The sequence below is a fragment of the Doryrhamphus excisus genome, chromosome 7 (assembly GCF_030265055.1).
Source record: "Doryrhamphus excisus isolate RoL2022-K1 chromosome 7, RoL_Dexc_1.0, whole genome shotgun sequence".
Classification (NCBI taxonomy): domain Eukaryota; kingdom Metazoa; phylum Chordata; class Actinopteri; order Syngnathiformes; family Syngnathidae; genus Doryrhamphus; species Doryrhamphus excisus.
In genome coordinates, this window is record NC_080472.1 from 12,738,029 (window position 1) to 12,756,127 (window position 18,099).

An 18,099-nucleotide genomic window follows, 5' to 3' on the forward strand; every position below is an offset into this window, starting at 1 on the left:
TATTTTGTGTAGAATTTTGAGGTAAGAGATTAATTTAATACAATTTGGAATGAGGCTGTAACATGACAAAATGTGGAAAAAGTGAAGCGCTGTGAATACTTTCCGGATGCACTGTAAATCCCACATCCTTTATTCATGTACATTCTGGGTTCAATTCGATATTTACAGCTAAAAAATAAATAATTCCAGGTGGAATGATAGAATTCCATTTTATACATATATAACCTAGACCCCCTGCAAATATTTTTAACCCCATGTGGTCCTCAAGTCAAGAGGTTTGACCATAACTTTCCAACAGAAAGATGGCGATGAGATGAGGAAACAAAGAAAGACACAAAGCACCCCAGCATCTTTAGTTGTTTATTCCACTTTTGTTTGTGTCCCACTGTGCAGTGACATGAATCTGATTGGGGGCAAAACTGAAGCTTTTCATACATTCTCAAGTAAAAGTCGTAACTGCTCAATTCTTCAAAATAAAAATACAAATCAACACATTTGCATGAGAAAACAATAAATAATAATTGAAAAGTAAACAGTCTATATTGTGCTGTAAAACCATGGCTAGTATATATGTATTTCTTTAGATTATTCTAATGCTCTTTGTATATTTTTAGCAGTTTGGTGGCATAACAATCAATGTGGTGACAATCAACCAGCTGTCAAATATTCCTCTATCAACTATCACTACTCATTGTGATCCGTTTTTAAATGACAAAGCTATATATGCGTGTCTGCTACACAGGTTCTTGGCTCCTGACGCTCGCACTATGATTGGAATATCTTCCGTGTGGCCTGAGCAGCTCGTTTTTCCTCCAGCTGCTTTTTCTATCGTCCATAACTACCAGAAATAAATATATCAAATCATCTGCTTCTCTGGTGGCGAGACGAGCTGCTGCTGTAGGTCACGTGTGCCCACACGATATTTCACAATAAGTATGTGCCTCCCAAAAAAAAAGCACCTCTGACGGCACTGAGAAAGAAAGCAATGAAAGCCAACCCCCCCACCCCACCCCCAAAATATGTATTTATGCGTTGCTCCTATCCCACATCCCAGGAATCAAAGCATTTACTTGATTACCTCATAAAGTATCACAATTTGCTCAAACCAATACTGGAAATCAAAGAAAATGGTATCTTCCTTCATCTGACCTTTGACCCCTTGGTGCTGTTACTGTGCAGGATGCAGCCCTAAGCCTTTGGGATGTAAACACCGGCACCCCCTGCCAAGTGTAACAGGGCAGACACAAGATTTAGCACTTTGCTCGGCGGTCCCTTGAACGCACCACTGTTGTATGTATAGGACAGTCAACCCGGCCTAAAAACTTAACATCCTACGTTTAATATATGACGCGATGTTGGTACCAGACCCCTGGATTGCTCTGTAGCGGTCGTCCAAATCAACTAAAAGACGATGTCCCCCATTAAGGCCACTGAATCCATCCCATGAGCCAATACCTTGATTGACAGCTGTCTGGCTGCTCGTCATAGTAGTTTGCGTGACAATCACATGATGAGGGCGGCTAAAATCAGCAAAGAAATGGATATGACACGTATGGAACGGAAATGATGTTAATGACGTCTCCGGGTGGTTTCCGAGGAAGCAACAGTCATACGCTGGAAGTCTACATCCTGTGATACTCTTCGGAATTACAAACAAGACAGTTGAATGATTTTTTTTAAGTGCATCATCATTCATTCATTTATTTTGTTCTTGTTCCTGCTTGGTTTTCATGCTGGGGAGGGAGTGCCCCCCGCTCTAATAAATAATAGAATCACAGCAGACTGAAGTGTATCTAACGTGATCACGTCCATGATTTGCTGCCTTTTAAAGGCAATAGGCTCTTTTTCTAGTTCAATTTACTCCGTTTGCGGTGAAATAACATTTTTTTGTTACCTTTTGATTTTTTTTTGTCAGTTCAACTGCTTCCTGGCAGCGTCAGGCCGCTAGCCGTTCAGCTTGGCCGCCTGCTCCTTCTCCGCCTTCTCTTTGGCCTTCTCCTTCTCGATCAGCTTCTCCTCCTTCTGCAGCATCACCATGATGTCGGCCACCTGAGAGGTGGAGATGTCGATGTCCTCCTTGTCGATCAGCTCCACCACCTGTTGGACCAAACACACCTGAGTTAGCAAAGGTTGAATGTGCTTTTCCCTTCCTGTCCTGTAGGTGGCGGTAAAGTTCATTCAGTCAGACGATAGGAGAAGAAAACATGGCTGTCATTTTCAGTAGATTGGGGTTTTCACCCTGGATTCACAATCAAATCTTTCTTGCTTGGCACAAGCAGCAGGTAGTCCTCGTGTTAGCTTTTAATAGTCGCCACTTTGAAGCACAATCTGACTTTCCTTCTTTTTAGTTAACTTATTTCCCAGTTAACGCTAACGCTGTACTTACATCACCGTCATAGGAACAGAACGTAGACCGAGGACCTCCTGTACATGTTTTTGTGTTACCGTTACATCTGTGGACGTACTTTAATGACGTCGTCGATGTCGATCTTGCCGTCCTTGTTGTCGTCGAGCGCCTCTGCGATGCTCTGCAGCTTGTGCTCTGGAATGTTCTGGATCTGCCGCATGACGCCGATGAGCTCGTCGATGCTAATGAGGTTCTCCCTGAAGGTGTAGAAGAGACTGTATACAGGAAACGGGTTACCGGCTTTGGCGGGGTGTAAAAGGTGGTGGAGAGTTTGTTTTTGTCTGGGGGGGGGGGGGGGGGGGGGGGTCTGCATGCTGCGTTCGGACTCCCCCGACCACACCAAAGATATGCTCTCCGGAAAGCTTCTAGAAGCTTCCTTCGTGCTAATTCATGCGGAAGATCATTAGCGGCATCACATGATTGGTGCTTTCCTACCAATCTCCGATGTCCGATGCATGGGATGTCGCTTCATTAAATAAATGGAAGGTTTTCCGACAGCGTGGCATTTTGAAAGCAAGATGGAAGCTGAATGTGAATCAAGTTCTCCAGCACAATCACAGCAGACAACCATAATGCCATGTTAGCACAAGCAGCACAACGGTCCTTTATTGCAGGTTAGCTTACCTGGCAGCGTCTCTATACTTAGTCAAGAATAATCTGGAAAGATTATTTGAATCATCAATCAATTAGGGATCGGGTAGGGATTTTATCTAAGCGGTAGATGAACAATTTGAAATGTGATTGGGTTTTGGTTCTGTTAATCTCCACCAGCATTTTACCATGCAAGCATGATGATGATGATGATGATGATGATGATGAAAAAGAACTCTGCAAGCCACGTTTAATGGCGACATCCGACTGATGAATGCTAGACTGGCTCTTACCCAACAGGCGGCGTGGTTCCACCGTCCATCTGGCCATCCAGGATCACCTTGTCCTTCTCCAGCTCCAGGATGATCTTGTCTATGCGTCCTATCATGCGGTTGACTCTCTTGGACAGACGCTGGCTGGCCTTGGACTCCTGCACCGCCTTCTCTTGGCCGGTCTTGGTGAGCTCCTTCTTGATCTCCTCCAGGTCCTGCAGGAAGAAGGTAGGACGGGCGGGTGAGCACCAGAGGTTTTTGACAATAAAGAGAACATGTGAGACCTCGTTGTATTCCTGGACGTCGTCCTTGAGCTCCTCCAGCTCCTCCTTCTCCAGAGTCAGAAGCTTCTTCTGCTCCTTCAGCTTGGAGCAGGCGTCGCTAATCATGTCGATCTCCTCTTTGGTGATCTCCTCTTCCTGTAGCAGAAGAAAAGGCAACATAAATAATGGAAAAGCAGAAACATTCTAAAATTCTTAGCCTGTCCTGAATAATGTGCCATCCATTGTGCCTCTGGGGGCAAAGGTCGCATCAGAAGGTTCTCTCTAACCTTCCTACCACTGCCACTATGATCAAACATCCACGGATGACATTGTGTGGGTGGGGTCAAACAACACATCGTAACAGAACAGAAGAGAAGGAACGAGGGAAGATAAAGGTTCACAAGGACTGGAAAGGAAAGGAATTTTAGTATGAACTTGGAAGTACTAAGTCATAGCTAGCATCACAATTTAGAAGCTTCTCAGAGCACCGCATATGCTGTACATTTTACATGTATTATTGTGTATTCATAAAATATTACTGATTTTTACTGACTTTTTTTAAGGAAAATGCCCGTTTTCAGAGAAAAGCAACAACAATTATTTTCAAATAAATACATAAAAACAATAAAAATCCGCTAATTTACAGGGACATGAAGCCTGAATCGCCACTGTGTATCTCAGAAGGTCGTACCGGACGCATTTCTGCAACAGGTGGATCGTGGCGGCCCGGCACTACAAAATAAAAGTCGCCACAAACTAAAGCTTAACACTCAACAAAGTTGAGTGATACATTATATAGATGTATACACTAAAAATGCTAAATAGCTTATTATTTACGCACCTATTGACCACAATTAGTTAGAATATCATGGAAATGTTTCACTGTGCATTATTTTGAAAAACATTCACAGGAACCGCCTGTCTGCGGTGTCGGTACCTTGTCACGGGAGTCGCTAACGTCTAGCGTTCTATATTATCGTGCAAATAAAAATAGTCTGTAAAATGTTTATCAATTGACGACAGCCTGTCACACGAGAAGACCAAATATGCCAGAGTATGTGATCGCTCATGTTTCAATCTCATTCGACTTTCTGGCATCTTTTAACCATTAGCATAGCCTCTCTGGCGGTAGATAGCTGGGTCACGGGCGAGCTAGAAGTGGCTATCACGTCAATGCTAATGTGCTTTTTAAAGTGTCACTTAGCAATCTTGGTCTCTTGTAATCATCATAATGCCGATGGCTTGTCTTCAAAACACTAGATGTTGTTAAACAAACACGTAGTGTATCCGGCGTTAAGTCAGTGATGCTATCACATTCCCAACAGGTGGAGCTCATTGGCTGCCCAGTTGATGTCGAGTAGTTCATAAATAATAACTACATAAAATGATGATAAATGACTCATATATGTTAAATTATTCATAAATAACTACATAAAATTAAAAATGTTACGTTAATACACCTCCACAGCTTCAAAAAAATCGCAGGGGAAACCCTGCAACAGAAAAGGAGGAGTGTGGGAATCATCTGGGAATGGCCTTGAGGACAACTTGGGAGGAGGAGGAGAAAACATTGTTAAGGCTAACCTGATAGCGCAGGAATGTCTGCCACTGTTCATACTGCGTGGTGCAGAAGAAGTAGTAACAGCGTAGAAAAAGTGACAGGCGAGTCAGTGAAGCAGACAAGATAGCTGACATGCTAACATACTATGTAAAGAGGTACGTCAGAGAAGTTCCAGGACTGGTGTAAAAAAATTCTGCATTTCAAAATCACATTAAAGTAAGGTCGGGCGAATAAGGAGGTTGCTCCAGCACAGGAACCGTCGGAAGCTCACGAGCAGGCGTGTTGTCAAGGTGAAGCAGCCACAACTCTCACGTCATCACGGGCTCTGAACCATGCAAATGCTACAGGATTGTTTTTGTAGACATGCTGGTTGATCATCTACCCTTGTGGCAAGAAGTCATGGAACCTTACTGACATACCTCGTATTGTTAAATAAATGCTAATAATAAGGACAACAAGGAGGTGGATGATCAACCATTTCTTCATTGAGCTAAACTGGTAAAGGTCAGACATATGGACATAACCACACCAAAACAACATCACCAAAAGCTTGAGTTGTTCCCGACTAGCCGTGCTCGTCCAATCGTGTCAACACACCGCTCGGCCCTGACTCGTTCACGGCCAGTCAGACTGTCGGACAAGATAGAACTCTAAACGTGAGACATAAGCTCTGGGTGGCTACAATATCAGCCAGTCTGGGTCACGGCGAGCACGGTGCGTTCACGTACATCACAAGCAGAAACCTTTTTGGCCCATTCCTTATGTTCTGTATTGGTACTGGTTTTGCTGAAGTCATTATGACAATTTACTGACGACTGCAGTGATTTCCAAAGTGTGAGCCGCGCCCCCCTGGTGGACCGTGGTGGTACTGCAGGTGTGCCATGAGGCCATTAAAAATATTCATTTTTGCAAATATTATTTTTAAAAGTATTTTTATTGTAAAACAATTATTGCATGATTATTATTTATAGGCCTACGTAATAACCTATTTATGATTGGAACGCTGCTCTCTGGTCATCATGCCAGTCTTGAATGCAGTTATGAAACATATGAGAATTAATTCTGTCCACAGATTAAACGTTTGGGATTCCTTTATCCCCCTGCTTTCATTTCAATCCTGAATCTTTATAATAATATTATTAATAATAATAAGTGCTCTGAAAACGCAGCATTTCGTCTATGTACTGTTTATAGGACAAAGGTGGGCCGGACATTTTTTAGATTTTGGGCCCGGAGTTGGTAAAGTTTTACTTACTTATTTTATTTTGAAGTATTTAAATTATTATTCTGTTCAACTTGCATGTCACAAACTAAATTAAAATTGACTATTTTCAGCCAAAATATGTCTTTTTTTTCTTTATAAAAGTTAGGGGTTTCAAAAGCACAGATTAAAACTCATTAATACCCATCCCTACTAATAGAGGGACAGATAAAGATTATTATTATTAGAAAAGATGATTCCCATGTGTACTCACTTTAACTCCTTCAACGACCGGCGCTGTGTCCCTGAGCATGTCGGAATGCGCAGCCTGAGGTTTTGCTTGGATGTGTCTGCTTCGCTCGTCCTGCTCCAACTCATCGTCCTGAAGGGAACACGGAAGGTTAGCAATCATCCCACATGTATCCGTGGAGTGCTGCTGTGGAATGCCAGTTCAAACACTGAATTGCGTTGTCTGTCTTTTTGAGTTTGAAATGATCCCAAATTTTGACAGCTTCTGCCATTTCCTTTGGGCCTTTTCCTCTCTTGCTGCTCATTGCTGTTTCCTTTTCTGCCGCCTCTCTCCATCACCTCTCTCTGCCACACACTGCGGTGCGGAATGAATACCAGAGTATTTTAAGTTACAGTCAAGCTGTGCAGTCCAGATTTAATTTGAACTTTTTTCTAATCAAATGAATTGATTTAACCTATGAATCGCTGCAGCCTGACTTTATTTTACACATATATCACTACTATCACTACATCTGTTCTTTTGTGTGTCAAGAACTAGCAAGCAGGTTGAAGTGAAGTATGCGTACCCTGGCAGCCTTCTCGGCAGCATCAGCCAGCCTCTCCATCTCTCTGTCCTTGTTGTCCTGACGTATGGCCGCCTCCTCCTGCAGCGTGGTCTCCACTTTGGTCTTGTTGTCCACCTTAGACAGCTCCATCTCGGCCACCATTAACTGAGCCTCCTTGGTCTGGTGACAAACAGCAGCAAAGTCAAGACTGAACCCCGAAGCCGTTCTTTTGGCTTTAACATGGAACATTACTGCTTGTTGTATGACCTCAATGTTTTGAGGTCATACTGTTCATACCGCCATCTCAGGAAGTGTCTGCAAGGTGGTCTTCAGCTGGTCGGCAGGGGACAGAGTGTCAGGGAGGTACATGGCTCGAGACAGCAGCAGCAGGGAGGTGGGAATCTGCTGGGTTAAATGCAGCTCCAGCCACTATAAAACACAACAGACCATGAGCCACCACAAATCCAGTGTATCACTGTGGAATATCAATAAATACAGTCTGCTCTTACCTGGCTGAGCTGCTCTCTGAGTCTCTCTTCTGTGACGCCGAGAGCTCTCATCCCTCGAACACGACATGCAGCCTGCACCTCGTTCACATTGAGGCTGTCCACGCCCTCCTCCGCTATCATCTGGAAGAAGGAACACCAGGTTTAGTCCAACAAACTCACTTCATTAAACAGACAATTAACACTTAAATGCACAATGTTGTCCACCTTGTCGTCGGCACGGATGTTCCTCAGCTTCATGATGAGCTGGAAGCGGAGGAAGTTGTTGGTCCCGATGGACTGCAGCTCCAGAAGGCGGCAGAGCGCCACCAGCTGGGGTCGGGTCAGGTTGTCCAGAGTCAGCTCATCCTCAAAGAGTTTGGAGAAACGCAAGATCTGCTCATTGCTGGGACGTTCTCCGGAGCTTCGGATCTGGAGGAGTGAAGAGATTTAGAAAGACAATCTTTGGAGGCCACATCCAGCCTGCCCAAACATCACCCAAACAATGCACAATTCAACAATTAACATTTTTTTTGTATAGATGTATTATTTCATATTAAGTATATTGATATATTAAACGCCACCAGAGGGCAGCAGTCTGAACATTTCTGACCTTCTGGAAAAAGGTGGAGAACTCTTCAGTCACGTTGCCTTGGGCTGCCTTGTTCCTCAGCGCGATCTCCTCGATTGTGTCCTGTAAGAACTTGGCCATCTCCAGTTTGACCCGCAGCTCCTTTTTCAACCTCTCCTCCTGGAACAGTTTAAAAGTTTACAATTTAGAATCATCACTAGACTCACTTATCTGATTAATACTCATAATAATGTCATAATTATCGTTATGTGGCTACATATTGAGGGATGCAGGAATCTTCATGACAAATTGCAGGCCAGTAATAAGGTGGCATTGTGGATGCACAATTTGGTGTTGATCCACTTACAAGCAGTCAGCCCGCTGAGTAACATTTAGCATGCTGTGATGGCCGTCTTCTATACATGAGTTCAGGCAGTGTTTAATATCCCGAACATAAACCAAAAGGTCATGGGGTTCACCAAAGATTAAACAACTAATTGGACTAAAGCCTGTCAACAGTCTGTAAATGTCATGAAAATTGAGCAAAGTGATCTTAAGACCTTCTAAGGTAGATCCAACTCTGTAAACTGCTACTTTTATCCACGGTACCTTCTTTGACTGTGTCTCGAAGGTGGACGGCAGCATGTTGGGGAAGAGCTTGAGAACGACAGGGAGCAGGAACTCCATGAACGGGACAATGATGAACACCAGAAAGGGGAGAAGTCTGAAGACGTCTGCACAGGTTCGTAGGAACTGCGGAGGACATTTTGGATGAAATTAGTACTTATGAATACATAGTGACAACTGTTCTATGGTCGCCATTGTATGTCACAGGGTACATTCCAACAATCACACACTTCATCAACAATCACACACTTCATCACTGTAACATCGTGTTGTATGTATCTCTGTATGAGTTAGGCTCAGCCTAGAGTTGCAAACGTGGCTTACTGAGTGGACCCTCCACCGGTGGAGGAGGCCACAACACCAGTCTTCTTAGTCCACTCACTCTGCTTAGTCCACCTGCAAGTCAGCAGGCCAGAAGGCTGAAGGATATTGAAAAGGCCTTTGTTAGCAAGCCTATTGACATGTATATCAACACATCAAAGTGTGGAGGTGGGTGCAGGGGGCATGCAAATAGGACTTGAGACTTGAGAGTGAATATGAAAGGAGGAGCTTAAGGAGGCAAAAGTGAGTGCATGTTAGATGAATGGGGTGTAGATGGATTTGGGACACGTACTCAGGGGGAGTCAGTCGCATTTGAAAAGGTGCAGATGGTTGAGGCATAATGTGTGTGCGTGTGTGTTGGGGCCGGTGACGGGGGCATCGTCAACAGTAACCAGCGGCTATTAGCTGCACATTCCTATTCCATTCCATTAGTGTACTACACTGATGGAATGGTATATTCATTTAAATGTGGCACTCTGCCACAAATAGATTTGGTGCTACCTTTGGTGCTACCGGTCCCTGCTCATGAACACATCATGGAACTGTCTGTCTAACTTGTTTACACACCTCACACTCTGGTTTGAGCATAAGAAGATGTAGCATGAGGGCTCAGTCTTGCCAACTTAGCAACTTTGTCGCTATATTTAGTGACTAATCAGACCCCTCTAGATATTCTTCTTCCAAAAAGCAACTAGCAACAAATCTTCGACTTTTCCAGACTAAAATAGAGAGGCTATCAAAAGGAAAGATGTGTTCAGAGATTTAACTGGCTTACTGTGGCAAAGGTGTATACCGTACCATGACCAGAAGAACAAGAGTGAGCCCCGAATGCATAAAAACAACAATAGTGGACTACAGAACTTTGTTTATGCTCCAGTGCATGCATTCTCCTGGTGTTTTTGTCTTGTACACCAAAGTGATTCGCAAAAAGAAATGACACTTTGTCATCAGTCCAGACAGAAGACGTGGGTTTTTTGACAGACAATCGCTATCATCTGATTGTCGTTTTGGTTTGTGTGCAGCAGAAGACGACAGACCTAGTGTGTCTTATGTACAACATTGTTTTCACCCAGTGATCCGACCTGAAAACGTTACCGTCTGGATGTGACTATTTACTGATCTGACACTATGTGGATGCATTTTCATTTTCAACCTGCGAAAAACAAAACCCAGTAGCTTTCCAGTGTGGACAGAGCCACAGTGACAGCTCCACACTTCTGAAAGGAGGGCTCACATCTTGCCAATCACATCCACTCAGTTTAATCCGCTAATGGTGTGACCCCACCCGACCTCCTCCGTCCTTCCTTCCTTATTTCACATGACGCCCGTGTATCACAACCTATATCAGCGCACCTCACCCAACACAGACAGGCTCAAGTGAAAATCAGATCACTAGCACTTACTGAGCAGGGACGTGTGCACTTTTAAGAAGACTGTGAGTGTGTCCTGGCAAACGTGTTGCAAAGTGGACTTGGTGTGAATTACTGAATTGTAACACCTTGTCATCCACATACCACTGAACCATGTTACATCATCAGTTAATATGTAGGTAGAATTACCTTTGTGATGTAACATATGTACGTAACCTTTTTAGCACATTTCATGAAGCAATGACAACGAGTTCAGGTTTTGCCATCTGAGAAGCGACGGTTGATGCTTCTTTTAATCTGTGCTGAACACCTCGTGAGTAAACATGCTCAGCATGCATTCGATCTGCACCGGTGATCCCATTAGGTAAGCAGCAGATTGAGCTGGACAGGACACGATGTCTGGACAGACGCAATCCTGCGCTGCCTCATCTTGTAACGTGTTATTAAGAAGTCAGTGAACTTTGACCCTCCTTTCATCACCAGACGAAGGAGTCCAGCTCTATTTTGTTCACCGTGGAACAGTTTGTGTCTTGTGTGTAGGTGGGTTCAGCTAAGTAAATAGTGTGACATCACAGCATGGCGACAGTGTAAGGTGTCTATGAATTCATCAAAAAAAGGAAGAACCACCCTGTTAACAAAGTAAACAGTAACTTCCTGCAGGCCTCACCTGTCTCCTCTCTCGGCGGGACAAGCCATGTCCGTTCAGTACTTGCCACAGCATACGGCCAGCGATCGTGGTGTCAACAAATAGCAGCCTGAAGCCGTGATAGTAGTGTTTGATTTCATCCACCACTCTCTGTCGCAGTGTCCGCCTGACAGGCTCCATGTCCAAGGTTGGGCTGTAGACCGGACCCCCTTCCTCTAGCTTCTTCTTATCCTTTAGCGACCGCAGCGACTTCTCCACCTTCGAGTCATCCCACCTTCTTGACGAGGTGTGTATCCACCTGACGCTCCCAGGGACGTCCTGCCGCCATGATCTCGTAGCAATGGCAGGGTACGGCGAAGGAGAGGCCCGGAGTGCAAAATCGCAGAAGAGACGCTGTGAATCCGAGGTCCAAAAGGGGCCAACGTGTCCATCGAAGAAGAGGGATGGGCCAAATTGAGACAGCTGGGTCGAGCTGACTTGTTGGAACTCAATGAGTCTATGAAGACAAAAACTACACTTTCAGAAACAGCAAAAGCTGGATTTTGCTTTCTTTGGTTGTTCAAAGCTGATGCATACAAAACACATTAAATAGTTTCATGAATGTCAAACATTTTCAGACTTTGTTTTATTGTTTTTTTACCTCGTCGGCTCACCTTTGACTGGAGAGTCTTAACGCAGTGCAGTTAAAACAGGAAGCATCTTTTACTTTCCCTGCAAAGAGGCGGAATATTGTTTAAATGGAGACAAAGGCCGCATCCATCAGGCAAAAGATATGTTATGGCATTGACAGACAAAATATCAGTTGTGGTCGCATTGGCTCTTCTTTTTGAATTAACCAATTTCATTTACATGTTTACAAATTAAATTTAATAACATCAATACAAGAAATTCATCCAGTACAAAGATCATGTTGATTAGTTTCAACCAACACTATAAGAGGAGCATTGAATTTAAATTGTTCATTATAATTGTTGTAGTTATATTATGTTGACCTTAATTTTTGACACACGGCTAACTTGATGTAGATGTTCTCCTCAGATTTTGTAACTTCTGTAATTATTTGGTTAGATTCCGCTCCGGATCCCTCCCCTTCACACTTCAAAATGCCTCATACACACGTATTAAACATACGTACATTTGACATGAACATGTAAACAATGTGGGCTTTTAACAGCAGTACATGTATGCTGTACATTTTACCTGTATTATCACATATTTATTACTGACTTGGGGTGAATGAGATGTGTTTGTTTTTACTAAAAACTGGGAATTTGCAGAGCTGTGAATGGCAAATCTCCAAAGTACACAGATCCACTGTACATTATAGCCCTAATGACGTGTGCTGTGAGCGTATGTAGTCTATATCATTGAGGACAAAACCCCAGGAGGCCCACTGAGGGACTGCACAGAAGCTAGTTAGCTGCAGGGAGTGGGAGGAGCCTGTACACACTTTTCACCAATCATTAGAGAACAGATGGCCAGGCCACACCCCCATTCTGACCCTCACATGGCAGGCTGGAATGGATCCAGCAAGGCCTGGCAGGACATGATGGACACACAGAGTTTACTGGAAGGACAACACTTACAGTAGTGCTTTTAACTTTGGTAAAGACCGGAACCTGCTCTTGCACAAGTGTTTGCCTTCATATTATATGAGAGCAAGTAGCAACATGTAAACAATTATTCTCTTGACATATTAACACTCCCGCATTTCATTTCAATACAGACTTATTATATAAATATGCATATAAAAATGAATCATTCATGTAGATATGACAGTAAAAAAATATTGGAAACACCAAATCAGACTACAACAACAGTGATTCAAGACCTGTATCCTGTCTGTCTTCGTGTTTTTATTGGCACTCAAATGTCAGGCACGTCAACTACATACAAGAGTGAATGAATGGCACACACTTCAAAAAACACCAGCACAAGTTCTAATCAAACAGACAGCCGAATGACAACAAACCTCCACATCAGAGCACAACCAAAGAAACTTTTTTGCACATTGTTACATAATGGCCTAATCTTTACTGCTGCTGACCTTAATCATTTGTAAGAGTGATCAATGTACATTCAGCTCTCTCTCTCTCTCCCTTCTCTCTCAAGTGTTATTGTGCTAAAGTGAACATTTATGGGATTTATTGTGAGAAATTCAGAGATTTAAAATCGTACTTGTTTTGCTTATCAGAGACACAAAAGAGGGAGCAGCTTCAACAAAGAATGCTGGTACTAAAACTCCTGCTTTGCATTTGTATTCTATACATGTACCTACTGAACATGCATACTATTTTTTACGAAGACGACCAAAAAAGAGGATTTCAAATACAAACTAAACTTTTAAGTATCGCTTGGGACATGCCTAATGTGTACCTAATGAAGTGACTACTGATTGTATGCTTAACACATTCCAAAAATGTACACATGATGACTGAACTCCCAACAATTTGATAGTGTACTTCATAAGCACACCCTCCTTATGTGCTGCCATGGTAACAGGCATCATCACATGGGAACTGGGCTGCTGTCCTGAGATGACCTCAATTTCAAATTCTCTTCTCACTCCAACTTTGTCAACCAGTAGCAACATGAAAGGCACCAATTCACCGGCTAACTGCTTATGAGATGACTTGTGGTATTATTGTGGTAGCAATGACTCATCCTCCCCCTCACTGGCAAGTCCAAGCGGAAAAGTACTAGAAATGCTAACGTAAACTAGCTAGTTATTAGCTACATTGCGACACACCTTTCCATCCCCCACAAACGGGCACAGGAACAAAGGACGGGTCCTTACCTTTAGCTTTTCGTAGATCGTTGTTTAAAGATCTGGAAGTTGTCATTAAAGGTGCCCTGGACCTCGTAAACAGGATTAACGCCATGCTGGGGCTTTTCTGTCTGTCTAGCTATCTTATCTCTGAACGTTACCTTCGCATGCAAGCTAGCGAGACGGGCTAGCTAGTGTGTTTGTCGAAACAAAAAGAGACTTCGAGTGGACACATTAAGACGAAATACAACGCTTTTAAATAAGTGTACAACATCGGAGGAGCCAGCTCCGTGTTCATGCCCTTCCCGTCTCTAGCACTGCCTGACAGCTAGCCCGGTGTTGTGCCTCCTCTGACGTCATTCGACCGTTAGCGCGTTCGCAGTCACGTGGGTGTGGACGGCGGACCAATCCTGCTTGATAATGTATACAATACGTATTACATTGTATTTTGTACATACTGTATATACTATGTGTGTGTATGTATTTATTTTAACAACTTATTTTCTTATTTTACACAACCCCGATGTCATAGTCTGACTAAAATGCGCTTAGTTCTAATAAAGTTGTTTTTTTTAAAGTGAGATGAAGGAAGTTTCCGTTCTGCTTTAACAAATAAAAGCCATTCTCAACATTAACATTATTTCGTAAATGTTCAGTTATATTTTCATCGTATTTATTTTAAACGTGTATTAAATTCATTATTTATTCTTTAATTAAATAAGCGATGGTTAAGTAAATAGCACTTTTGCACACATTGTACATTGTACACTTCACTTTGTCTTCTGCTGGTTTTTAATGATACGATTGCATTGAATTATGAAAGTTTTATTATAATATATTTACTTCTGTTGATTTATCTATTATCTTAATTGTGTGTTTTTTATCTTAATTGTTTCTTTTCTTCCAGAACCAGGCGGCTTGTACATCTTATGGGGGATTTAAAACAGAAAAAGAGACAATAGTTGCATTTACATTTTTTACATTTGTAAAAACCTGAAGTTGATGAGCAGACAATATTTGCATATCATTGCCAAAGGCCTATCATACATTTCCCCAAATGCTGGGCAAAAAACATCATTATTTATATCTATAAGTGTTTATGGTGTATTTTACGTGTTTATAATTGAAGAATAAGCACAAATGATTAGCAAAACAGAATAAAACAGTCTTAAATCTATCTCCATGATTGCAACTTTCTCTGTTTTTGTAGTTACAAAAACATATAATGACAATAAATATAACAATGTGTTATGTAATGGATGCCTCTAAATCAAGTGAAAGGGGGGGGTAATGAGCCCCCGAGGTCAGCCACTTCTTACGGTTGGTTTTTTTGAAAGGACCGGTCGTGTACTGTGAGCTGTCGACCAATCAGAAGTGAGTATTTTTCGCGCTGGTCGGCCTCACAGTTTGAGTTACCCGCAAAAGCCTATTGATTCCACTTCAATGAAATCCTTCGATTTACAGGATGTATAAGAGCAGCGTTTCCATTTAACGACTGAGTGGACGTCCGACAGGTAAACATCGAGACGCCGCATTTTGTGTTGTTGTCAATGCTGCTGATGTCGGCCTTTTAAGACTTTTTAAGAGTACACTTGTTCGGGCCGACCATCCATTTTGGCGAGCTAGCTAGCAGCTAGCTGATGCTAACGCTGTGCGCTGCTTTTGAATGGGCTTCAGTGGCTAGCTGTCATGGCGCCGACAAAAGTGAGTATTTCAACCAAGCCACGGCCCAACACTTAATCCACACAACCGAAATCGTTCAACCAAATCTGTAGCTATTGGGCCATATTCATAGTGTAGTTCATAAAGACCCAGGAGCTCAGTTATTCACATTCAGTCACATTGTACTGCGGCTTTGTCTATTTGCTGGTTCGTAATGGCTGACGGTGGCGAGCGAAGTGTGGTTGAAGATAATAGATGACCGCTTGTCAATACTCTATCTCTTCCGTATAATAGCAGTATGACGTGGCGTTATTCGCTAAGGTAAACTTGGTGAATTAAAAGTAGACAGTCGAGGGGAGGAACCTTTAAGTAAGGGCGCTTGTTAGCCAGCCAAGATCACTCTGTTAACGATTAGAGTGTTTTTTCGCCATTGAATGTTATCGATGTAGTAGAGAATGCAATCCGTGTATACTAGGGGTATACATTTGTGACCGTGTCCCAAAAGGAGCTAGCGGACTTGTCATCTGCTCCCGTTTCCGCGGCTTTTCCAGCCGGTGATGCGCTGCTTCTCTTCGTCCTCATTGGGCATCGCGGCACACGGCGCCTGCCTCCTCCATGCCCCCACCGCAGCCTGCAGCTAGCTGCTAGCTCGTCCTTTCTCCAGGTGGAACTTGGAAGTGTCCGCGGTAAGAGGCAAAGTGCTGGCCTTTTTGTTCCCATGCATGCATGCTAGTCGGTCAGAATGATGCATTGTGGATATGTTGTTTTTGCGGAAAAGTATTTTTACTTGGCGCTTTTGTTGATTTAGTCGCTGATTATCTAAACAATACCAAGCACACAACAAACAATGCTGTTGGAACATTATGTGACAGATTATGCAAGCTTTCTTCATGTGCTGCACTGGAGTGAGAGCCATTTTAACATAATTTTACAAGTTTAAAAGGGTTTAATTGTGTAATTTGTCAGAGAGTGTGAAAGCTGCTGGATGGAATGGACAGCAAAGGGAGCTCTCTGCCTTCAATGCCCGAACCAGCCAACCCCATCAGCATGAAGCAGCCACCTGAGTCCCTCGCCATGCACAAAGCTCGGGGGGACATGAGCGGTGACCCTTCCCTGTTAATGAACCAAGCCGCCGCCCAGCTGGCCACCACCTTGCAGGATGGCGTGCTCCAGAAAATATCCAACCACAGCCACGAGACTCTCAAGGACCTCACCTCCCGTGTCCTGAACGGGGAGCAGGACGACATTCCCAAGCTGTGTGCTGCAGAAGCACCCATCCTTAAAGGTGCCGAAGCCCCGCCTTCCAATGGCACCCATCCGCACACGTGCAGTCCGCACAGCGAGTCAGAATTGAAGGTAACCATACCCCAGGTGGTCGGGGTGCCTCTCTTTGAGCCGTGCTCGGCCGGTGGGACTAGTTTGTCCACAAGCGTTGAAGGTACGGCGTCTGCACCACAACAAAGCCAGGAAGTAAAGAGGCGCAGGGGGAGACCTCACAAACCTAAACCTCAACCCAGACTTGGTTCCTCCAACATATTTGAGGAGACACTCGGCTCTGATCCTGTTTTGGCGGCAGCAGATGAGGTTTGTTTATATTCTTGTAGCATTTTAGCATAGATGATGCTCACACTAGTTGCCGCTTTCCTTTGGATGTGAGGAAAATGTTTCTTTCTTGTTCTAGCCTGCTGTCGTCTCTCCGGAAGCCTCTCACAAGCAGAGAAGCTTTTCTGTTGGTGATGTGGTTTGGACCAAGGTGTCAGGGTACCCCTGGTGGCCCTGCATTGTGACCATAGACCCTGAATTCAACCATCACTTCAAACACAAACTCAATGGTGAGTCCGCCCTCCTGACTGTCTCACAGTGCAAAGCAGTGACTTTAAAACAAGACTCGGGCTTCAAGCAGTTGCAACTTACTCATCCCTCATTGAAGCATCTGTCTGTTATCGTTTATAGCTAAAAGTAGGTCAGGCCTGCTTTACCATGTGCAGTATTTTGGAGATGCTCCAGAGAGGGGTTATATCTTTGAGAAGAACATGGTGTCCTTCGCTGGGGAAGACCAGTACCAAGAGCTCAGCCTGCGCAACAAGCAGCCAGTCTCCCGCATCATCCACAAAAAGGTACTAGCTTTGTAGAGGATGTGCTGTCTTACCACATCAACTTCCTTAAAATGTGTTAAATAAGGTTCCTTTGGGTTGCACATTTGAATGCTGCCGCTTGTTTGTACTTTTACGTGAATACATAACTTCAGTTGCTACAGTAATGTGCCTCTTGTTGCGTAATATGTGAGATAGCAGTTGACCTATGTGTCCAGACTCTTCAGTCGGTGCCCCGTAAGCTGAGGCCTCAGTGGAAGATGGGCGTGATCCAGGCGACGGAGGCCCTTGTGATGACGCTGGATGATCGTCTGGCCAACTTTACCTTTGTGTACGATGACAACGGTCCTCACCTGAACCCCTGCATCCTGGACAAGTTGAAGCCAGAACCAAGCATGGAGGCAGAGACCCGACTGCTGTTGGGCTCGCTGGCTCGGCTCACAGCAGCCTCCAGAGACAACACTTTAG

The 18,099-nt window shown here is 43.7% G+C and overlaps 2 protein-coding genes across 7 annotated transcripts in view; one reads left to right on the forward strand and one right to left on the reverse strand.

Annotated features, from left to right (window-relative positions):
• Positions 1 to 346: 346 nt before the first annotated feature.
• letm1 (leucine zipper-EF-hand containing transmembrane protein 1) lies at positions 347 to 14,243 on the reverse strand. 4 transcript variants are annotated; one of them, XM_058077815.1, is made up of 15 exons: positions 13,907 to 14,243; positions 11,763 to 11,820; positions 11,131 to 11,605; positions 8,755 to 8,898; positions 8,188 to 8,325; positions 7,803 to 8,006; positions 7,599 to 7,718; positions 7,387 to 7,518; positions 7,111 to 7,269; positions 6,570 to 6,677; positions 5,118 to 5,150; positions 3,555 to 3,689; positions 3,292 to 3,485; positions 2,466 to 2,604; positions 347 to 2,097 (listed from the first exon to the last, which is right to left on the reverse strand). In XM_058077815.1, the coding sequence occupies exons 1-15, from the start codon at positions 13,989 to 13,991 to the stop codon at positions 1,945 to 1,947; spliced, it is 2,277 nt and encodes a 758-aa protein (XP_057933798.1). In that variant the 5' UTR covers positions 13,992 to 14,243; the 3' UTR covers positions 347 to 1,944. The 4 variants fall into 4 exon arrangements, with proteins under 4 accessions (XP_057933798.1, XP_057933797.1, XP_057933800.1 ...); XM_058077814.1 differs by having other exon boundaries at positions 2,466 to 2,622; XM_058077817.1 differs by lacking the exon at positions 5,118 to 5,150 and having other exon boundaries at positions 13,907 to 14,242.
• A 987-nt stretch (positions 14,244 to 15,230) lies between these two features.
• Positions 15,231 to 18,099, forward strand: part of nsd2 (nuclear receptor binding SET domain protein 2) — an 11,922-nt gene continuing 9,053 nt past the window's right edge. The window contains exons 1-6 of one of the 3 annotated variants that reach the window (XM_058077811.1): positions 15,231 to 15,250; positions 15,341 to 15,390; positions 16,505 to 17,122; positions 17,220 to 17,370; positions 17,492 to 17,655; positions 17,850 to 18,099. The exon at positions 17,850 to 18,099 is cut by the window's right edge and continues 65 nt beyond it. In XM_058077811.1, coding sequence (XP_057933794.1) covers positions 16,529 to 17,122; positions 17,220 to 17,370; positions 17,492 to 17,655; positions 17,850 to 18,099 — 1,159 coding nt within the window. In that variant the 5' untranslated portion in view covers positions 15,231 to 15,250; positions 15,341 to 15,390; positions 16,505 to 16,528. The other 2 variants (XM_058077813.1, XM_058077812.1) reach the window with 2 other exon arrangements.